The 23,746-nt window shown below is 29.3% G+C and overlaps 3 protein-coding genes across 3 annotated transcripts; 2 read left to right on the top strand and 1 right to left on the bottom strand.

Moving 5' to 3' along the window:
• Window positions 1-731: 731 nt before the first annotated feature.
• On the top strand, window positions 732-8,705 carry LOC127288986 (aminoacylase-1A-like). Its single transcript, XM_051316713.1, has 6 exons — window positions 732-840; window positions 1,069-1,156; window positions 1,284-1,453; window positions 7,372-7,872; window positions 8,036-8,329; window positions 8,394-8,705. The coding sequence occupies exons 1-6, from the start codon at window positions 775-777 to the stop codon at window positions 8,535-8,537; spliced, it is 1,263 nt and encodes a 420-aa protein (XP_051172670.1). The 5' UTR covers window positions 732-774; the 3' UTR covers window positions 8,538-8,705.
• Window positions 8,706-9,516: 811 nt separating this feature from the next.
• LOC127288985 (uncharacterized) lies at window positions 9,517-15,879 on the top strand. The gene is made up of 4 exons (XM_051316712.1): window positions 9,517-9,769; window positions 12,857-13,848; window positions 13,916-14,612; window positions 14,707-15,879. The coding sequence occupies exons 2-4, from the start codon at window positions 12,956-12,958 to the stop codon at window positions 15,571-15,573; spliced, it is 2,457 nt and encodes an 818-aa protein (XP_051172669.1). The 5' UTR covers window positions 9,517-9,769; window positions 12,857-12,955; the 3' UTR covers window positions 15,574-15,879.
• LOC127288984 (uncharacterized) lies at window positions 15,724-19,780 on the bottom strand. Its single transcript, XM_051316711.1, has 2 exons — window positions 19,565-19,780; window positions 15,724-19,440 (listed from the first exon to the last, which is right to left on the bottom strand). Exon 2 carries the CDS (start codon window positions 19,372-19,374, stop codon window positions 15,934-15,936), a length of 3,441 nt encoding a protein of 1,146 aa, XP_051172668.1. The 5' UTR covers window positions 19,375-19,440; window positions 19,565-19,780; the 3' UTR covers window positions 15,724-15,933.
• Window positions 19,781-23,746: the final 3,966 nt, after the last annotated feature.

Genomic DNA, 23,746 nt, shown 5'->3' with positions numbered 1-23,746 from the left:
CGCATTTTAAAGGTAAAAAAATAAAAATAAAAATAAGGATATGTTAACATACCGCATTTTACAGGGGTTGAGAATTTAAATTTAAATTTTATAAAAATTAGAGACATCGATGTAAACATAACCTCCAAAGGTAAACACACAATGAATGTTGTCGAAAAACTTTACAAGACAAAAATTCCATTCTCATGGGCTGGCACAGGTTTTGTGTAGAAAAAAGTGGTATAATTAAATGTTTAAAATAATAATCATAATAAATATTAAAAAACTTTTTTAGTATGAAATTTGAAATTTCAAATTGAATATAATATATAATTATAATTTCCAAATTGAAACTATTTCTTATACGGACCAAAGGCCACAAAAGAATCCAAAGTTTTTTTTTTTTTTTTTTAAACATTGTTAACAATTTTTATTCAATTTTTATTTCAATTCTATGGATCCTAAAAAGAAAACATATTATTACAAAAAATAGAAAACAAAATTATCCACAAAATCGTTCTTCATTTGAAATATTATTTGTTTTCGCGTGAATAACGTGTTTTTCTATTTGCTCTCACAAAAATAATAAATTTTCATTTAGGAGCCATCAAATTTATGTTAATTGGGACGTTCATGTTTAACTTTTAATGACCTTCTAGTGTCTGTTTTGTGCTAAAAATAATACTTTTATCAGTAAAAAAATGATCATAAATTATCAACAATTTTTATGTAAATTAATACTTGATGATAATTTGGCTCCAAAAAAAGTTTGCTTTTTTTTGTGTTTTAGAAGAAATGTGGGCTCAGTCAGGGAAACTATATTTCATCGTTTTATTTTTATTCACCTTTGAAAATGTTCAAGTAATTTTTAATTTTTACATTTATTTAATTCAGTTTTTTTAAAAAGTAACTTTTTTTATAATATTTAACATATTAATTGATTAATAAATATTATTATTCGTAGAATACTAAAAGTTTAAAATATTTTCTAAAAATTATAATATATGGATTCTTTTTGTTAATAAAAAATACAAATTAAAAAATAGTTTATTGTTAATTTTTTTTGTATAAATTTATTGTTTTTTTTAGAGTTCTTCATTCGATTTGGATAAATTGGCTGTAGACAATTTTCGGAATTATCTGCGAATTCCTTCAGTTCAACCGAATGTCAATTACAGTATTTATTCAATTTAATTTCAAATGCTTTCTTAAAATATTTTTAAAATATTTAAAATGCTATTTTATATTTTCAATAGAAAAATCTTGGTAAAGAAATGTTTTTTAGAAAGTGATATTTTTTCCAGCAAAATGTGTCATGTTTTTAAAAAAACAAGCAGAATCTTTGAATCTCCCAATAAAAGTCATTGAAACGACTCCTAAGAAACCTCATGTTATAATAACATGGGAAGGTACTGAACCTGAAAAATCATCCATATTACTCAGTGGTCATATGGATGTCGTTCCAGTCAATCTTGTAAGTCAGAAAAAATTTAATTCCTTCACTGAAATAATTGTACATTTTAGAGAATCGTTACATTCAGATTAACAAATATTAATCAAATAAATAAAACCCGGGTTAAGACTTGAATGATATTCCCGAACGATTATTTCGCAAATTTAATTTTGCGGAAATTTTTCCAAAATTTTTTTTGAATGTAACTCAGAATCCGCTGGACCAATTAAAAAGTATTCCATACATTTTTCGTTCGCGACTTTTTTCTAATCACTTTGGTGATATTCCGGAGCCATTATCTCGAAAATTTTATTTTTCGAAAATTTTCCCATAACGTTTTTTAGTGTAGCTCAGCATCCACTGGACCAATCTAAAAGTGTGCCATACATCTTTGTTCAAAACTTTTTCCCTATTTTATTGGCGGTATTCTGGAGCAATTATCTCGAAAATTTTTCCAAAACGTTTTTTAGTGTAGCTCAGCATCCGCTGGACCAATCTAAAAGTTCGCAATACATTTTCTGTTCCAAACTTTTTGACTATTTTTATTATCTCGAAAATCGAATCTGTCGAAAATTTTTTCAAAATGTTTTTTAATGTAGCTCAGCATCCGTTGGACCAATCTAAAAGTTCGCCAAACATTTTCTGTTCCAAACTTTTTGACTATTATTTTGGCACTATTCCCGAGTGATTATCTCGATTATTTAATTTTTAGAAAATTTTTCCAAAACGTTTTTTAGTGTAGCTCAGCATCCGCTAGACCAATTTAAAAGTGCGCCATACATTTCTTGTTCGCCACTTTTTGCTAAAGAATTTGGCGGTATTTCAGAACGATTATCTCGCGAATTAAATTTTTCGAAAATTTGTCTAAAATAGTTTTGAGTGCAGCACAACATCCGCTGGACCAATCAAAAAGTGCGCCAAACATTTTTTGTTCGAAACTTTTTCCCTATTTTATTGGTGGTATTCCCGAACAATTATCTCGCGAATTTAATTTTTCGAAATTTTTCCGAATTTGTTTTCTAGTTTAGCTCAGCATCCGCTGGACCAATCAAAAAGTGCGCCATACATTTTTTGTTCGCTACTTTTTGCTAAAGACTTTGGCGGTATTCCCGAACGATTATCTCGAAAATTTAATTTTTCGAAAATTTTTCATAAATTTATTTGAGTGTAGCTCAGCATCCGCTGGACCAATCAAAAAGTGCGCTATACATTTTTTGTTCGAAACTTTTTCCCTATTTTTTTGGCGGTATTCCCGAGCGATTATAACGCAAATTTAATTTTTCGAAAATTTTCCGAATTTATTTTTTAGTATAGCTCAGCATCCGCTGGACCAATCAAAAAGTGCGCCATACATTTTTTGTTCGCTACTTTTTGCTAAAGACTTTGGCGGTATTCCCGAACGATTATCTAGAAAATTTAATTTTACAACAATTTTTCCAAAATGTTTTTTAGTGTAGCTCAGCATCCGCTGGACCAATCAAAAAGTGCGCCATACATTTTTTGTTCAGAACTTTCTTCTAATCACTATGGAGGCATTCCCGAACGATTATCTAGCGAATTTAATTTTTCGAAAATTTTTCATAAATTTATTTGAGTGTAGCTCAGCATCCACTGGACCAATCAAACAGTGCGCCATACATTTTTTGTTCGAAACTTTTTCCCTATTTTTTTGGCGGTATTCCGGAACGATTATAACGCAAATTTAATTTTTTGAAAATTTTCCGAATTTTTTTTTTAGTGTAACTCAGCATCCGCTGGACCAATCAAAAAGTGCGCCAAACATTTTTTGTTCGAAACTTTTTCCCTATTTTATTGGTGGTATTCCCGAACAATTATCTCGCGAATTTAATTTTTCGAAATTTTTCCGAATTTGTTTTCTAGTTTAGCTCAGCATCCGCTGGACCAATCAAAAAGTGCGCCATACATTTTTTGTTCGCTACTTTTTGCTAAAGACTTTGGCGGTATTCCCGAACGATTATCTCGAAAATTTAATTTTTCGAAAATTTTTCATAAATTTATTTGAGTGTAGCTCAGCATCCGCTGGACCAATCAAAAAGTGCGCTATACATTTTTTGTTCGAAACTTTTTCCCTATTTTTTTGGCGGTATTCCCGAGCAATTATAACGCAAATTTAATTTTTCGAAAATTTTCCGAATTTATTTTTTAGTATAGCTCAGCATCCGCTGGACCAATCAAAAAGTGCGCCATACATTTTTTGTTCGCTACTTTTTGCTAAAGACTTTGGCGGTATTCCCGAACGATTATCTAGAAAATTTAATTTTACAACAATTTTTCCAAAATGTTTTTTAGTGTAGCTCAGCATCCGCTGGACCAATCAAAAAGTGCGCCATACATTTTTTGTTCAGAACTTTCTTCTAATCACTATGGAGGCATTCCCGAACGATTATCTAGCGAATTTAATTTTTCGAAAATTTTTCATAAATTTATTTGAGTGTAGCTCAGCATCCACTGGACCAATCAAACAGTGCGCCATACATTTTTTGTTCGAAACTTTTTCCCTATTTTTTTGGCGGTATTCCGGAACGATTATAACGCAAATTTAATTTTTTGAAAATTTTCCGAATTTTTTTTTTAGTGTAACTCAGCATCCGCTGGACCAATCAAAAAGTGCGCCAAACATTTTTTGTTCGAAACTTTTTCCCTATTTTATTGGTGGTATTCCCGAACAATTATCTCGCGAATTTAATTTTTCGAAATTTTTCCGAATTTGTTTTCTAGTTTAGCTCAGCATCCGCTGGACCAATCAAAAAGTGCGCCAAACATTTTTTGTTCGAAACTTTTTCCCTATTTTATTGGTGGTATTCCCGAACAATTATCTCGCGAATTTAATTTTTCGAAATTTTTCCGAATTTGTTTTCTAGTTTAGCTCAGCATCCGCTGGACCAATCAAAAAGTGCGCCATACATTTTTTGTTCGGAACTTTTTGCTAAAGAATTTGGCGGTATTCCCGAGCGATTATCTCGCGAATTTAATTTTTCGAAATTTTTCCGAATTTGTTTTCTAGTTTAGCTCAGCATCCGCTGGACCAATCAAAAAGTGCGCTATACATTTTTTGTTCGAAACTTTTTCCCTATTTTTTTGGCGGTATTCCCGAGCGATTATAACGCAAATTTAATTTTTCGAAAATTTTCCAAATTTATTTTTTAGTATAGCTCAGCATCCGCTGGACCAATCAAAAAGTGCGCCATACATTTTTTGTTCGCTACTTTTTGCTAAAGACTTTGGCGGTATTCCCGAACGATTATCTCGAAAATTTAATTTTTCGAAAATTTTTCATAAATTTATTTGAGTGTAGCTCAGCATCCGCTGGACCAATCAAAAAGTGCGCTATACATTTTTTGTTCGAAACTTTTTCCCTATTTTTTTGGCGGTATTCCGGAACGATTATAACGCAAATTTAATTTTTTGAAAATTTTCCGAATTTTTTTTTTAGTGTAACTCAGCATCCGCTGGACCAATCAAAAAGTGCGCCATACATTTTTTGTTCAGAACATTTTGACTATTTTTTTCGTGGTATTCCCGAGCGATTATAACGCAAATTTAATTTTTCGAAAATTTTCCGAATTTATTTTTTAGTATAGCTCAGCATCCGCTGGACCAATCAAAAAGTGCACCATACATTTTTTGTTCGAAACTTTTTCCCTTTTTTATTGGCGGTATTCCCGAGCGATTATAACGCAAATTTAATTTTTCGAAATTTTTTAAAAAATTTTTCTGAGTGTGGCTCAGCATCCGCTGGACCAATCAAAAAGTGCGCCATACATTTTTTGTTCGAGACTCCCGGGTTAAGACTATGGCGGTATTCACAACTAATTATCTCGCAAATTTAATTTTTCGAAATTTTTTAAAAAATTTATCTGAGTGTAGCTCAGCATCCGCTGGACCAATCAAAAAGTGCGCCATACATTTTTTGTTCGAGACTCCCGGGTTAAGACTATGGCGGTATTCCCAACTAATTATGTCGCAAATTTAATTTTTCGAAATTTTTTAAAAAATTTATCTCAGTGTACCTCAGCATCCGCTGGACCAATCAAAAAGTGCGCCATACATTTTTTGTTCGAGACTCCCGGGTTAAGACTTTGGTGGTATTCCCGACCAATTATCTCGCAAAATTATTTTTTCGAAATTTTTTAAAAAATTTTTCTGAGTGTGGCTCAGCATCCGCTGGACCAATCAAAAAGTGCGCCATACATTTTTTGTTCGAGACTCCCGGGTTAAGACTATGGCGGTATTCACAACTAATTATCTCGCAAATTTAATTTTTCGAAATTTTTTAAAAAATTTATCTGAGTGTAGCTCAGCATCCGCTGGACCAATCAAAAAGTGCGCCATACATTTTTTGTTCGAGACTCCCGGGTTAAGACTTTGGCGTTATTCCCGATCAATTATCTCGCAAATTTAATTTTTCGAAATTTTTTAAAAAATTTATCAGAGTGTAGCTCAGCATCCGCTGGACCAATCAAAAAGTGCGCCATACATTTTTTGTTCGCTACTTTTTGCTAAAGAATTTGGCGGTATTCACGAACGATTATCTCGCGAATTAAATTTTTCGAAAATTTGTCTAAAATAGTTTTGAGTGCAGCACAACATCCGCTGGACCAATCAAAAAGTGCGCCAAACATTTTTTGTTCGAAACTTTTTGACTAATTTTTTGGTGGTATTCACAAACGATTATCTCGCAAATTTAATTTTTCGAAACTTTTCCGAATTTGTTTTCTAGTTTAGCACAGCATCCGCTGGACCAATCAAAAAGTGCGCCATACATTTTTTGTTCGGAAATTTTTGACTATTTTTTTGGTGGTATTCCGCAGCGACTATCTCGCGAATTTAATTTTTCGAAAATTTTTCCGAATTTGTTTTCTAGTTTAGCTCAGCATCCGCTGGACCAATCAAAAAGTGCGCCATATATTTTTTGTTCGGAACTTTTTGACTAATTTTTTGGTGGTATTCACAAACGATTATCTCGCGAATTTAATTTTTCGAAATTTTTCCGAATTTGTTTTCTAGTTTAGCACAGCATCCGCTGGACCAATCAAAAAGTGCGCCATACATTTTTTGTTCGAAACTTTTTTCCTATTTTATTGGCGGTATTCCCGAACGATTATCTCACGAATTAAATTTTTCGAAAATTTTTCCGAATTTGTTTTCTAGTTTAGCTCAGCATCCGCTGGACCAATCAAAGAGTGCGCCATACATTTTTTGTTCGGAACTTTTTGACTATTTTTTTGGTGGTATTCCGCAGCGACTATCTCGCGAATTTAATTTTTCGAAATTTTTCCGAATTTGTTTTCTAGTTTAGCTCAGCATCCGCTGGACCAATCAAAGAGTGCGCCATACATTTTTTGTTCGGAACTTTTTGACTAATTTTTTGGTGGTATTCACAAACGATTATCTCGCGAATTTAATTTTTCGAAATTTTTCCGAATTTGTTTTCTAGTTTAGCACAGCATCCGCTGGACCAATCAAAAAGTGCGCCATACATTTTTTGTTCGAAACTTTTTCCCTATTTTATTGGTGGTATTCCCGAACAATTATCTCGCGAATTTAATTTTTCGAAAATTTTTCCGAATTTGTTTTCTAGTTTAGCTCAGCATCCGCTGGACCAATCAAGAAGTGCGCCATACATTTTGTAGACAACTTCCGGGTTAAAACTTTGGAAATATTTTCAGATCGTTTAATTAAAAATTTGAAAAAATCACAAATTTCATTTTTCTGGAAGGTTTATTTTGCAAATGTAATTTTTCGAAAATTTTGCCAACATTTGTTTAAATGTAGCTCAGCTATCGGTCCTAGGCCACGACGCTCTAAAAAACCCAATTGATTTTGACTTGAACAATTATGTTTATTGGATTTTGAAAATTTTGAATTAAAATTTTTGTTTTAATATATCATGATATCTTTATGATGATAATTTTAAGGAAAAATGGATTTACCCACCGTTTGCTGCTCACATGGACGAAAAGGGCAACATTTATGCCCGTGGCGCGCAAGATATGAAGAGTGTCAGCATTCAGCACATCGAAGCAATTCGACGATTAAAATTAAATGGAATCCGATTGAAAAGAACAGTTCACATTCTTTTTGAGCCTGATGAAGAGATTGGTGGCGTTGGTATGGAGGCATTTGTAAAAACTGAGGAATTTAAAAAATTAAACGTTGGATTCGCAATGGACGAGGGTGGTATTTCTGAAGGCAGGGAAATTATTGTTATTTATGCGGAAAAATCTCGTTATCGAATGTGGGTGCATTGTCCAGGTGAAGCTGGTCACGGTTCCTCGCTCTTAAATAACACTGCGGCTGAGAAATTGCGAGTCATCATCGATCGATTTATGGACTATAGAACTTTAGAAAAGGACAAGTTGAAGGATCCAAAAGTGAAACCCGGAAACGTTACATCAATTAATTTAACAATGTTAAAAGTATAATTTTGTTTTATTCCCAGATAACACAACGGAAGAATCCGAAGGAATATTCCAAGAACCTGGAATATTCCAGGAAGGTTCTTGGAATTTGTTGTGTTGTCTGGGTTTTGATTTCCGAATGAAAATGGGGAAAAGTAATGTTTGTTTTTCCAAATTTAAGGGTGGAGTGCAAGTGAACGTTGTTCCTGACGTATTGTCTGCAGCATTCGATATTAGAATTCCACCTGATATGAAAGTGTTTGAAAAATTTGACAAAATGATACACAGTTGGTTCAATGAAGTTGGATGTAATGTTGAATACATTCAAAAAAATAACAGTATTCCTGTCGAAGGTACAAAAATAGATGACAGCAATATTTATTGGAGTGCTTTTAAGAAGGCAGCCGATGATTTTGGCGTGAAATTGAATCCTGAAATTTCTGCTTGGGGTTCAGATGCAAATTACATTCGAGCTGTGAGTGTTTGATTTATTTTGAAAATTAATTACAGAATTTTTCTCAATCAATATTTTTTTTTAGCTTGGAATACCAGCTTTAGGATTCTCGCCAATTAACAATACACGTGTATTGCTTCATGCCGATAACGAATATTTGAATAAGGACATCTTTCTCAAGGGGATAACAATATTTATGAAAATTATCATTGCTGTTGCAAATGCATAGCGAAATTATTATTAGGTTCATATGAAACAAAAGTTGCTTTATTATAATAAATAGAAAATTTAATTTTTATTACTTTTTATCGACAATAATTTAAGGCATAAATAACTAAGAAAATTGTTCAAGTTTATTAAATTTTTATATTTAATAAAGATTATAAGTGGAAAACTATTTTATGAGTTGAATAAACGTTCGTTCAAAAGGCAGAATATCTCCAATGATTATTTTTTTATGGGGCATTCTACATAAAGCGGACAGTTTAAAAATTATTTAATCTTTAATAAAAAAAAAAAAAGATAAATTAACTTTATAAAACCATTAAAGATGCTATTTTACAATTTAATATACAAAATCTACGCAAAATTTAAACAATTGTAAGATATTTTTTAATATCTTAAAAACGGTCGAAGTCTATGAAAAAGTGATTTATAAATTTTAAATCAATTCACGCAGAATGCCCCATATGTTATTTAGTATTCATTAATTCAATACAAAGTAAATATGGGACACTTTATCATATATTTATTTTATAGAACTGATAACTGTCTTGATTTTCTTTTATTTAAATCAAACATTTTTTAAAAGTAGTTTGTTTTTTAATAAATAAATATAAAAAGTTTGAATATATTTTTTTAGAATATATATAAGAACTTATAATATAAAATTTTTTAATTGTAATTATTCAAAAAGAAACGTTTTGATTACTATACTCGCGATATAGTTTTAACATAATGAGATGAAACTGGATTTCTACAGATTACCCTCTATGACTTAATTTAAGGAAATAAGTTTTCGTTTGGTTTCTCCTTTCCCATCGTCATGGGTAACATTTTTCGTCTTCCTCTGATACATTCGATTCCTTGAGTAGGTCTGGTTTGTATATAAATGGGTGAGAAAACAATCAAGTCTTTTTGTTTATTGACGTGATGACAACCTTAAATGACTTCTCTTATTTATACAAATTATGTCCATTGAATTTCGCATTGTTGGCAGACCATTTATTACACACATCTTCAGTTATATGCGTATCTCTGCGCAATTCTGTTCTCCGGTTTCCAGTATTATTTTAATGTTTTTAATTTTTCAATTCTTTTAAAATAATCTAAAACATTAATTAAGATTTAATTTTTCCGTCTTTTTTTCTTAAATTGGAAATTATTTCTCGGACAGTGGTGACAAATACTGGAGACTAATAACAAATTTTATACAACTGTTTGATTTTAACCTCATAAAAGGTAATAATCTTGTTATTCTCAATAAATTTACATATTCTATACTTTTATCAGATTTTTTGCAATCAAATTTTTAATTACATAATATAATTTCCGGAATTATTCCTTACAAACGAATTTCCTTTTAAACAGAGGATAAATAGAGAATAAATATTTTTGCTTATGTATCTTTTTACATTAAACGGAATATTTAAAACGCGTGTAAATTTAAAAAAAAAAATTTATGGAAAATTTGTGAAGAATACACGCTTTATAGTGATCCTAAAAAATATTTCGGCAAATATTTTAAATAGTTATGAAATTTTAGAAAAATTTTATTTTATTTATTTATTTTTATTTAATTACAATGTACGGGCTTACAAGTAAAAAGTTAAAAATGCCCTTTAGTGCAAAAGCACTTAATATTATAAAAATATATAATGAATATAATCACAGAATGACGAAATCATGTAGGTGACTTATCGACTAATACAAAATTAATTTTCGTAAGTCGTTTGTGAATTTTCCTAAAGATATACCAAAAAAGTCTAACGCGTGACAGTACTCGTTACCTCTAGTACAAATTCTGTTAATAACACTGTTGTCTAAATAGTTAGATTTATTAAATTTAACTCTGAACAGTTTTTGATTTCTTAAACCTTTTGAAGGAATAATAAAATTTATTTTTGACAATATTGATGGACAATCGATTAATCCGTTAATAATTTTGAACAATAATAGTAGGTCCAAAAAAATAATTCTGTCGTAGAATTTTGGAACCATTAGTTTATTTCTTAAATCTGTATAATCGTGACTGAGTATGTTGTAATATACACCAACTTGTCTTGCTGCAAAACGGAGAAATTTATTAAAATTTTAATTAAGAAATGTTTTAAATAATTGAATTTTTGAAAAACTAGATTAGATTTTAGAGATAATTAATTCAATAAAGAATTTAAGTTGAAAAAATAATTGAAATTATTTTAAATTTGAATTAATGAAAATTATTAACAAAATTTTAAACAATATTTAATTTTTAAATAATTTTGAATTAAAAAATGTAGTAAATAATTCAATTACTGAAAAAAATTTATAAAAGTTATTGAAATAATTTATTTACCAAAGAATTTCAGAAAGAAATTTTAGAAATAATTGAATTTCATGAGATTTTTAATTAAAATTTTCTTAAATTTTTATAGCAAAAGGTTTTTTTTTATAGGCTTTAGACAATAATTGAATTGTATACCATTTTTAAATTTAAAAAATGAGTTAAATAATTCAGTTTTCGAAGACCTTGATTAAAGTTATTAGAAATAATAAATTTAACAAAGAATTTATAAATTTTTTTTAAATAATTCAATTTTGAAAAATTTTCAGTTAAAATTTTTCAAAAATAATTGAATTTTTGGAGATTTATTTTTATTGAAATTTTTGTAAATTAGAATTAATAAAAATTATTAACAAAATTTTAGACAATAATTGGATTTTAGAGAATTTTAACTTGAAAAATAGTTTTAAATAATGGAATTTTTAAAGAACTTGACTAAAAATAATTGAAAATAATTAATTTTGTGCAGTAATATTAATATATTTAGTTAATATTTTTTTGGAAAATTCAAATTTGCAAAAATGTTTATATTTTATACTAAAGAAATCGTATTTAGCTAAAAAAAAAATTTTTAAATTCAAAGAAGTCACATTTTATTAAAAAAAGTCAAAATTAGTTGCATTTATGGAAAACAGACGATAAAAGTTGAGCAATCTGAAGTTTGCAAAATGTAATTTGATAGAAATTCTATCAAAAATTTTGTGATAAGTATTAAAGAGCCTCGGCAAAAAGTGCCCCTTTTTCGTACCTCGAATTTTGAAACTTTTTTTATGCCAAATGGTTACATATGATGACCCAATAATCCCTGCAAAATTTCAAGATGAGCATGTGCCCCCTTTCCGAAATACAGGGGGTCAAAGGGGGCCATGTCCAAAATTAGAATATGCAATATAATCGAATAATAATGTTAAAAAAAATCAGACCAAATAGTTCCCTTAAGATTTTCGTCTGCTGATTACGAATCTAAAGTCCGTTTTTAAAAATTCAAAATGGCGGATCCAACATGGCGGACGACATTTTTAAAAATCGATCCAATTGACGTGAAAATCGTTCCTCGGGGGTTTTTGGGGTCTCTGATTACGAATATGATGTCCGTTTTCACAAAATCAAAATGTCGGATCTAATATGTCGGACGACATTTTTAAAAATCGATCCAATTGACTTGAAATTTGTTATTCGGGGGTTATATTCGTTATATTAGATCCGACATTTTGAATTTTTAAAAACGGACATCATATTCGTAATCAGAGATCCCAAAAACCCCCGAGTAACGATTTTCACGTCAATTGGATCGATTTTTAAAAATGTCGTCCGCCATATTGGATCCGCCATTTTGAATTTTTAAAAACGGACTTTAGATTCGTAATCAGCAGACGAAAATCTTAAGGGGTCCATTTGGTCTGATTTTTTTTAACATTATTAGTCGATTATATTGCATATTCTAATTTTGGACATGGCCCCCTTTGACCCCCTGTATTTCGGAAAGGGGGCACATGTTCATCTTGAAATTTTGCAGGGATTATTGGGTCATCATATGTAACCATTTGGCATAAAAAAAGTTTCAAAATTCGAGGTACGAAAAAGGGGCATTTTTTGCATGGGACTTGCCGAGGCTCTTTTCGTTTGGATAGGCTTTGATAAATTTTGAATCCAAATTCTTTGATTACTTAATCAAAGATTTGGGATAAATTCATTAAATTTTGTGTAGAAAATTAATATTTTTAAAAAGTATTCTCATAAAAATCAAAGCTTTATACTAATTTTTTTTTTTTTAAATAGGGAAAATTTGTTAAATACTTTTAGGGACAAATATAGGGAAAAGGGGGATCTTTAGAGAAAGTAGGGAACGACACCCTGTAAATAGCATATTTAAAACGCATGTACCTATATTTTTAAAAAATTTCATTTGTGAGGAATAAAAAAATACAATAATTCATTAACTCTGCACACATTCTAAATATTAACGGTCTTTAAAATTTTTTAATATTTTAAATATTTTTCAGGTGTGAAGTAAAATTTTAATTTTTACCAACGAAATTATATCATCCAATAGAAAGATTTATTCTATTTTTTGTTTTTGTAAAGAAATAAATTTTGTCAACATGTTTTTACCGAATAAATGTGGAATTTGTGATGAGGTTAATGACTTGAAAAAATGTACACGATGCAATTTAATATCCTATTGTGGTGGTGAGCATCAGAGACAACATCTGAAGGATCACAAGAGAATTTGCAAAGTATTAGCCGAGATATTACAGGAATCAAAATTATCTCACATATTTGAAAATTCACATGGTATTGATCATCAAAAATGGATATTAACCAGAGAATTGACTGTGCGAAAAGTGAATCAAAGACTTGGAAGAAATCTCGATGACGATGAGAAAGCAATGATTCGAATGCCACGAAGTTGTCTTGTTTGCCATGAAACAAGAAACAGTGAATTAACAAATTGTTCATTTTGTCCTTTTGCAAGTTTTTGCAAAAATCATCGTGACGATAATCAACATGACAAGTATTGTTCACTTATGAGAATTTGCAATGCAATAGGAAATTATAATTCCATATCTGGACCAGAACGTTATAATGAATCAATTATTTCAATTCTTCGTACGCAATTTAAGTTAAATTTAAAGCCACCTTTGGATATGGATGATTTTTTAAATTGTTATATAGATAAATCTTTGATTATTGACGATATATTAAAAATGATTGTGTCTGATTATTTTAGTGTACCTTTGACACTGTATAGTGCTTTGAAAACTCTTAATTATTGTCACACATATAGTCTTGTACTTCACGTGGGTGGTAGTGAATTTCCATTTGAGCATGTTCAAGTTTGGGAGACTATTTTACACTTGCTGCCCAATTTGAAGAAATTATTGGTCGTTTACATTGGACAGAAGTATAATTTTCATCGGATAATATTTCCATTGTGTGATGCTTGCGCAATGGACAGAACAATTGCCGTTGATGTTTTCAGCATGAATTACAAGTAAGATTTTTTTTTTATTTGCGACCATTTTTTAAAATTATTTTTGACAAGCTTTATTATCTTACAGGCAATACATGAATTCAGAATATTTCGAAAAGCCAGATCTAGTTGCATTTCTAAATCATGTGTCTCCAGCGGAAAATAGTGCAATGCGTGAACAATATGAGGACGATTTTCTCTTAATATGCGGTAGAATAAGTTCTTGCTTGGTGGTAACGACGACATCCGAGAAGAAAATGTATTCAGCAGCAAGGGATTTTCAATCGACTTTGTGCTTTCGGGAAATTTTGAAAGACGATAACAATAAATTTGCTTCACTAAAACCACAAATAGATTGGGAAGATGGCATTGCATTTAAGTCGAATGAAAATATCCTCATCTTTTGTCTCCCAGCACGAAAATTCTTCTATGGAACCAACTGTCACGTTTGTCATTCGAATGAAACATTTGTCACCTGCGAATTTTGTCGAATGATTTTCTATTGCGACGAGGAACATCAACAGGATGATTACTTTAGTCACAAGGATCTTTGCAAAGTGTTGATATCGATGATGGAGAATACGGAAACCATGTGTTTTTACAGTCACTTGAAGGGAGCCGATTCGGAGACTTGGCTTCGTGCCAAAATTGAAATAATGATAAAAGCAGAATTGAAACTTGGAAGAAGGCTCATGGATTTCGAGGAGGAACTTCTTCTCTTTCCAAAGACGTGTTTCGTCTGTCATGAAAGTGATTTAGACGTGTTAAATGATTGCGAATGTGGGGTGAGTAAAACTTACTAAAAAATACTTTTTTTACCCAAAGTGTAAAATATTTTAACTGATTTATCAATTATTTTTTTTCTACTCTTTTCCACAGATTAGCCTTTGTCAGGAACACAGAGATGATGAGACACATGATAGTATGTGCAAGGAATTCGATTTAGCCTACAGAGTGACGACAGCAAAACAATTTCCCATAATTGCAGCGATAGTGAGAGATGTAAAACTCAAAATCGATGAAAAACTTCCAAAATCGCTGGAAGAATTCGTCAAGAAATTTTTGTTAATAAGCAATAAAATTTCAGATTATCGTGTTCCCAATTACGAGAGGCTAATGATGACAGACTTTTTAACAAGACCACTAACTCTACTTTACGCGATAGAACGATTAAATTTCAACATTCAGCCAATGATGGTGATACACGTGATTGGGGCATCGACTTTTGAAATTTGGTCGCAGAAATATTGGAAGATTCTTTTATTTTGGTTGAAAAGTTTAAAGAACTTGATTGTCGTTTTCATTGGACCTGAAATTTATGAATTTAACAATGACGATGTTGAATTGACATTCCCCGAAACATCGTTGGGAAATGATCAAAGACTTTGCGTTATCTCACCTCCAATTCATTATGAAGATTATTACAAGCACAAGTCATTTTTAAGACCTGATATTATAGTTGGATTTAATCTTGAGATTCATGAAATTGAATTGGGAATTTCAAGTTCATCGTGGAGAAAAATGCTCTCGACTGTGGAAAAAATGAATGTGCCCTTTATTTTGACTGCGGGATCCAAAGAACGTGCTCAAAGAGATCACGAGATAATGAGTGTTCTCATGAATAAAAATTTGACTTATTTTTCCTCCGAGGTTAATCCATTTGCTGGACATATTCCTCAACGTGATTTTAAAACCGAAGGTCTTCGGTATTCAAACAAATATGTGACAATTTATAATCGATTTTAAATAATCCAAACAACAAAAATTTCTTCTTTACGTTTATTTTTAAAAAACGCGCTTTTTTATAATTATAATGACACGTTGTTACTCAACATAAAATAAGACTGACAAATTATTTTAAGGTACATTTATTGCAATGAGGAATATATTTTTAAATATATATATATATATATATACAAAAGCCAATAGGCCAAACAGTACTTTGAGATCTTTTATTTAATTAATACATGGCTTCATAAATTTATTAATAAATAAATAAAATTAGTTATTACAATAAAACACAACAACTCTCAATAAAATTATATGGGTCAATTTCTCGAGAACTTAATCAGCAAAAAAAAATCCACTTCCCAAAATTCCAAAATATTATTCATTGTCTTTGTTAATTTTATTCATGAGTTTAGAAATTACCGTTTCCTTTGAAATTGGTCTGTTATGCATTACAATATAATTAACATCACAACTAATAATTTTCTTTTTCTCCGCAGTAAAGATTACATAGGGTATTTCAGGAATTAGCACATTTCTGTTTTTCAATAAGGATAAATCATTTAAATCGACTGCTAAATATGAGGAATCAATGTGAACTTCATACATGAAAATTTCATGTTTTTCACCTGCGTTATGTTTGTAAAAGTCCAATTCAAGTAATTCTTTATATATTTCTTCTTCACTTGTTGAAAAATGTATTCTGTGAGCCCATGTATTTAATCCATGTAATTGTGAAAGATTCTGTTCTATTGTAACTGGATTTCTTATTTCTAAATGAAACAAAATTTTCGATGACATTCCACTAGATTCTTGACTCGCTTGTCTAATAGCTAATTTGTATAAAGATTTTTCCACTAGCTTTGAAATAATTGGATTTTTGATATTACTGTAGCCATACAGTCGCCAAACAAGAATTGCATAATAATCCTCAAATGTAGAATGCTCAAAGACTTTTTTTGATATATATGTTTCAAATGATGTCTTTATATCTATTTCCTTAAAATTCCTTCCATAAAGTGCAGCGAGTTTATTATTTATTTCCTTAATATTGTAATTAGCAGAAAACATCATTCTACTGCTATACATTAAATTCTCCAAATCTTTGGGATTAGTTACGTAAAATTCATTATATATATGATTAATCTGTTGAGTTCTAATCCAGTCAAGTGCAAATTCATGATACGTTGGTACCGGTAAATATTTATTCAATGTTGGATCAACTATAAAATTTCCGTCAGTTCCTATTATGTGCTCCTTTATGAAATCTTGAACTTCAATATTACCAAAATTCTCAACCTCTATTCCTAAATCTACAATGTCTTCAGTAATTTCAGGATTATGAACTTCTAGTACATAATGACGGAGTGTCAACTCGGCCTTTTGCTTGCTAACTCCAATATTAGCATTTGCCACCAAATTTGCAGCGTTCATGATACTTCGTTCTCTTTTAATCATCAGTGCTCCTCTACCACCAAAACCTTCTGTTTTAATCATATATAAATGATGTCGCAATGGTTGTCTTACATTTTCAAGTTGACCATGCTTATTTAATTTCATTTCAAGACCAAATGCTTTTTCTGTTTGTAAATTAATTTTTCTGTAAAATACCTTCCCGCGTTTTGATACTTTTGATATTACAACGGGTGTCTCCTTCTCAAAACCAATAACTTGTCTTAATTCCGCATATCCTTTGGATAGACGAACGCACTTTGGTCCATATGGTTCTTTTCTATATATGAATCTAAATACATCACGACCCTCTATCTTACTTTCTAGCAATGAAAGCTCTAAATTATCTGTGGATTTCATTGTCAAGTGCTGCGAAATAGTTTCGAATTTAGCAGACTTCAAAGAAGGCAATCGTTTCGAAATTCCCTTATAATGCTTTATAATTCCACCTATCAATGCTTTTGCCCGCAAAGTCAATCTACCAACAAGTTCAAATCCAGGATCCAGTGCTCGAATAACGCTAATGGAAAGGCTCTTAAACATTTGTTTGGTGAAAACTATTTTTGAAAATATATCACCAAGGTCTGTTGCTGCATTTCTTAAACCAACGGTCATTGTCCTCAGCATCGCTTGTCTCAAACAATAAGTTCTCAAACTAATTTCAGTGGCAAGAAGAAAACGATTAATTGTTGTTGTACTAATTTTGTAACCTATCTGAAAAAATCCAGTAAATGGTATTAAAGTAACAACATCACCAAAGCATGAAATTGCAGCCAAACCTTGTTCACCAGCGTTTGCATACTTAATACAATGATAAAATGGAATAAATGCTTCAATAATTTCGTAAAATTTTTCCATACTCGTTTTATCATATCCATAAGCAAACAATAGTTTTTTAAAATTATCAGCTTTTTTCTCCGTTACTTTTTCCACGAATACATCAAAATTTTCCCCAACTTTTTTAAATCTATCCATAACCATAGAAATTTGCAGACTTCTTTCTTCAGGTAATCCAACAAAATTATTAAATTTACTTTTTTGTCCTTTCTCAAATAATAATGTAACATTATTTTCATTTCGTTCCAAGGCAAAAAATTCAATCTGCTCCTGATTTTCGAGAGCAAAAAAATTGATATTCGCTTTGTATGATGGCGACACTGGTGGACACATATTACAAAACGCGCCATATGGTTTTGGTTCACTTCGATAAACAGTTGTTAATGGTGAATTTATCAAATCTCTCATATGAGGAAATTCATTGAATGCAGTGCGAATTAAATCTATTTCCATTAAACGATATTTTTCTCTAATTAAAGAAAGTTGGGCATCGTAAGCGAATTCAAGATTCGGTAACTTAATCCCATTGGGACAACGAGTACTGGCTGAATAAGTTTTATAATCATCGATTAATGATTCCGTTTCATTGAGATTACAGTATTTGTGTAACAAATCACGCGCCATCACTGTTCGATTAATAAACTCAGACATGACTATATGAAACTGATAAAGTGAATTCGTTTGATGCACAGCTTCGAATGCTGAATTTAAATCAGTAAACAAGGTGAAGAAAACGTCGGTCCAAAAATCTTCATCTTTTATCAAATATTTTATTGTTCGTTGATTGAATTTTTCTTTCTCCTTCCAGGCATAGTAAATCATGGCTGGAAGTGCGAAAATTTGTAAAATCGATTCAGAAATTTTCTTTCCAATTGCAGATGTCTCCACAGTCATTGCGAGTGTGACGTATTCATGAAAAGAATTTGTCAAATTCATTTGCGCCGTCTGAGCAAATTTAAGTCCAGCTAATGCGTAAATATATTGGATATTAATTATTGTCATATCGTGCACCGGTTCAGGGAATAGAGGCCAAATAATTGTTTCGGCAATTTTGGCTCTTGACAATTCAGTGAGACACGAAACTTCACCGTCTTCATTTAAGTGTCGTTGATACGAGAGTTGTTCGAATACACTTTTTTTAAACGCAGACAATTTCAAGTCAGTTGATGTGCTCACAATACTAGATAAATATCCATAAAGATTGTCATTTTGTGAGAATACAACACTACTCACTATGTAGTCAAGAGTGTCATCGACGTATTTCATGTCAAGAATTTCGGATTTGTTGCCTCCATATAAATCAGTGCCCTCTAATAATTTCTGTACAAGTTCCCTCTTCGTCGCTTCTTCATTTTTCGTATTATTTATATGTTCATAGAAAGCATTAATTATCAAAAATGGTTCCTTTCTATTTTTTCTTGTTAGCAATTTTTCCATGTAAAATATTTCACCTAATACATTTAGATAGTGGAATAAAGGAAGAAAATTAACAGATTGCACAGGTGTGAAATAAACACTTGAGATATCCATTTGATGTTAATTCTTTTTTAACAATAAATATTTAATAAAATATATTTTTAAACGGCTTCACAGGTTCTGAAAGATTAAGCATATATGTTGAATCCGGTTAAAGGGAATATTATGAACATTCCGTAATTTTTTTTTAAGTTTTACTTTTCTGTATACATTAAAATTAAATTAAAAAGAATAAAATTCTTACTATTTTTGTAGATATACCCTCGACGTTGAAATTTAACAAAACGTTGCTTATTGCTTTATTCAGCAGTGTAACAAATTTGAACAAAAAATAACCGTCACTTCTGTTGTCTATAGGGTATCTCCTATCTATTATAATTTTTTTATTCCATAATAATAAGTTTTACCTTATTCTTTCTACAAATGAATGAAGGTCGATATAAAAAAAATGTTATAACAATTCAAATTAATAGCTGTTTCATTACTAAAAATTGCACGTGTATACATATAAAACTTAAATATTAGTTCTTCGGGGAACTATGATGAATGTTTGATAAATATTTATATTATAAGAAATTTCATAAATTATCTTCATATTTCATCATAGTAATATATATTTCAATATTTTATAATTATTAATCTAAAATAAATGACAGTATAGAGTCACTTAAAATTTTAAAATTTCAAAGATTCTTTAATGTTATAAAAATAGTAATTTGAAAAAATTTAAAGAAGCCTATAAAAAAATTGGCAATGAAAAATAAGAGAAATTATGAGAGAAGTTTAACTTTTAAATTTTTGACAATTTTTAGGTTTATTTTAGAAAACAATACAAAATTAATTGTTTATTAATTTTTCATATTATATTATAATTTTAAATACTCAATATTTGTCAGAAAAATAATTGAAAACCATAAACAACATTAATTTCGATAAATTAAATTTCCACACACCTTAATTTTTATTTTTAATGAAATTATTAATTTTCTTTTGTGACCACTCACTTTTTAGATAAATTGTAAATTAAAATGTAACTAAAATATTAATATATATTTTTAAACAAATACTTTTAATTAAGGAATCACATTTTTTAACTTACTCTCTAAATCTGAATTAGTAAAAATGTTTACTAATTGCAATTAGTGACTCACTTTTTGCTTCTGAATTAGTAAAATTTTACTAATTAATAGTAACTTTTACTAACAATTAGTAAAATTTAACTAATTCTAAAGCAAAAAGTGAGTCACTAATTTCAATTAGTAAACATTTTTACTAATTCAGATTTAGAGAGTAGATTAGATTAGATCTATTAGATTTTTTTCAATAAATAGAATAGAATAGAAAAAAGTTTTTAAACTTTATCAGAAAGAATTTTTGTTTCTTTAGAAAAAAATATTTTGTATAAAATTTTTTTGTTTCTTATTATAAAAGTGGATTATATATTTTTAATCTCTGAAAAAAACTAAAGTTTTTGTCAAATTATACTTTTAAAATGTTTTATTAAAAATTATATTAAAAATTACAGAACTAAAAGTTTGCTGTAAGCAGTGTTTCTTTAAATCACTTTAAAAGCAAAATTATTGTATAGAAGTATTGATTTCTTCATTCTAAGAAATCTTTTTTTTTTAAATAAACTACGTTTTGTTCAATAATTTTTTGTCCTTGGTATCATAGGTTCGATTTTTGATCTTTATCAGTGGAAATAAAGGTGAGTAATACATAGTTTTAACTTCAAGAAAATACTTTTTAAAAAAAAACTTAAAGTTACATCTTAATAAAATTTTCTTGTCAAATTATACTTTTAAAATATTTTATTAAAAATTATATAAAAATTATAGAACTGAAAATTTGCAATACTAAATGTTTCTTTAAAACATTTTAAATGCGAAGTTATTGTATAGAAGTATTGATTTTTTCATTCTAAGAAATTGTTTTGTTTTTTTTTAAATAAACTACATTTTGTGTAATAATTTTTTGTCCTTGGTATCATAAGTTCGATTTTTGATCTTTATCAGTGGAAATAAAGGTGAGTAATACATAGTTTTAACTTCAAGAAAATACTTTTTTAAAAAAACTTAAAGTTACATCTTAATAAAATTTTCTTGTCAAATTATACTTTTAAAATATTTTATTAAAAATTATATAAAAATTATAGAACTGAAAATTTGCAATACTAAATGTTTCTTTAAAACATTTTAAATGCGAAGTTATTGTATAGAAGTATTGATTTTTTCATTCTAAGAAATTGTTTTGTTTTTTTTTAAATAAACTACATTTTGTGTAATAATTTTTTGTCCTTGGTATCATAAGTTCGATTTTTGATCTTTATCAGTGGAAATAAAGGTGAGTAATACATAGTTTTAACTTCAAGAAAATACTTTTTTAAAAAAACTTAAAGTTACATCTTAATAAAATTTTCTTGTCAAATTATACTTTTAAAATATTTGATTAAAAATTATATAAAAATTATAGAACTGAAAATTTGCAATACTAAATGTTTCTTTAAAACATTTTAAATGCGAAATTATTGTATAGAAGTATTGATTTTTTCATTCTAAGAAATTGTTTTGTTTTTTTTTTAAATAAACTACATTTTGTGTAATAATTTTTTGTCCTTGGTACCGTAAGTTCGATTTTTGATCTTTATCAGTGGAAATGAAAGTGAGTAATATTTTTTGGTTTAATTTCAAAACAATACTGTACATCAAATGGATGGTAGGAACTTTTTTCTTTGTCTTCATTTTGCTTCGGTATTGCTTGGTTTAAACATATAAAATAGACAAAGTTACGAATCTTAATTATACTTTTTACAGTGTTTTCTTAAGAAAAGAATTGAAAATTCTCTGTAAGTATTTTTATATAATTAAAATTTGAATTTTTTTTTTAAATTAAATTAATTAAATTAAATTAATTAATCGTTTATTTTTTGTTTGTTTTAGATAATAATGAAGTCTGCAGGTAATCTACTGCTACTTGTCATTTTCTTAATCTTTCAAGGTAATTCTAATTCGCAAAATTGCAATTCATTTCCGAATGTCGTTAGAAATTACCTGCAAAGAGATGATGAAATAAGACAAATATTCTTATTTGTAAATAATACTAGACAAAACAATGAAATTAAAATTTTTCTCAGTTTTCCAACAATAGTATTTGACATTCAAAATATAACAGAATTGCATTCCGTTGTAAGTAAAAATACTCTGTTTTTTAAAGAACCAAGGGCAACATTGTTTCTTGTAACTTGTCTATCATCAGTTTATTATCCACTTGCGACAATTTTTGAAATAGTGGATTTTTTGAATCGTTATGCTCCAGCAAAGAGACGACCAAAAGTTTTAGTTGCATTGGAGAGAAATAAGAACCACAAAGAAGTACTTAAATTAATGTGGACCAAAAATTTTCTTGATGTAACCATTTTGCAGTTTGATAAAAAGCAAAATACAACAGATTATTTTTCATCTGCCAATGAAAATATTATCACTAAACAATTGTTTTACAATCCATTTTCCAATAAATTCATTAAAAAAAAAATCTCATGCAAATTAGATTTATTTCCAGACAAGTTAAAAAATTTACATGGATATCCTTTGGCAATTGGATTTTTCCACTATCCACCATATGTAACTATTTCTCGAAACTCAACAGTTAGATATTTAGATGGTTTTGATGTTGTTACTGTAAAATCACTAGCAAGAGTTAAAAATTTCAAAATTGTTGAGAAGCTCTCGAATAAAACTTCCTGGGATGTTGGAAATTGCATTAAAGATAAAAACGAAGGCATGCTTTTAGATCTATTGTATCACAGATTGCAGTTGATTGGTGATCAGTCAATAGCGGTACTTAAATGTGAGCCTGAATCCCTTATGTCCTCAGGTGAAAATTATCAATTCATCTATTACCAAGCATTGATACCAATTCCAACTAAAACTCCTGTTTTTTTAAATATACGTGAAATTCTACGTATTTTACCCTTTTTTGGCCTATTGCTTTTTATTTGGATTACATCTAGAGTTTTGAGATTTGATCAAAAAAATTGGCAAATTACATACATTATGGAAATTGCTCTTGGATTTAGTGTACCACATATGCCAAATACCTTAATCGAAAGAATAATTATGACATCTTTACTTCTAGCTTGTTTTTTTTATTCATCGGATATTTTCTCAACATTTACAAAATCAAGTTTAGCAATGTCAAATACTGAAATGGAAACTCTTGATGATTTGTTTACGTCAAATCTCGTATTGTATATCACTCCAAATATGTACAAACTGGTAACATTAAATAAAGAAAGTAATGCAGTGAAATTCTATGAGAGAGCTGTTGTAAAATCAATAACTGACGAAGATTGCATTGAATATTTAATCAAGTATAATAATATATCATGTCTGATGCGTGGTCCACAAGCACATTTTGCAGTCAAGAG

Source organism: Leptopilina boulardi, unplaced genomic scaffold (genome assembly GCF_019393585.1).
Source record: "Leptopilina boulardi isolate dan_hultmark-lab unplaced genomic scaffold, ZJU_Lbou_2.1 LbouV2_399, whole genome shotgun sequence".
NCBI classification, from domain to species: domain Eukaryota; kingdom Metazoa; phylum Arthropoda; class Insecta; order Hymenoptera; family Figitidae; genus Leptopilina; species Leptopilina boulardi.
Note: the sequence above shows the minus strand (reverse complement) of the source record. Positions and strands in the feature narration are given on the sequence as shown.

Excerpts from the sequence above, each read along its gene's own strand:
- LOC127288985 (XM_051316712.1), top strand. The coding sequence starts at position 12,956 with ATGTTTTTACCGAATAAATGTGGAATTTGTGATGAGGTTAATGACTTG. Across the intron at positions 13,849-13,915 it reads GTTTTCAGCATGAATTACAA|GCAATACATGAATTCAGAAT; the intron begins GTAAGATTTTTT and ends ATTATCTTACAG. Across the intron at positions 14,613-14,706 it reads TAAATGATTGCGAATGTGGG|ATTAGCCTTTGTCAGGAACA; the intron begins GTGAGTAAAACT and ends TCTTTTCCACAG.
- LOC127288984 (XM_051316711.1), bottom strand. The coding sequence starts at position 19,374 with ATGGATATCTCAAGTGTTTATTTCACACCTGTGCAATCTGTTAATTTT.
- LOC127288986 (XM_051316713.1), top strand. The coding sequence starts at position 775 with ATGTGGGCTCAGTCAGGGAAACTATATTTCATCGTTTTATTTTTATTC. Across the intron at positions 1,157-1,283 it reads TCAACCGAATGTCAATTACA|CAAAATGTGTCATGTTTTTA; the intron begins GTATTTATTCAA and ends TATTTTTTCCAG. Across the intron at positions 8,330-8,393 it reads ATGCAAATTACATTCGAGCT|CTTGGAATACCAGCTTTAGG; the intron begins GTGAGTGTTTGA and ends ATTTTTTTTTAG.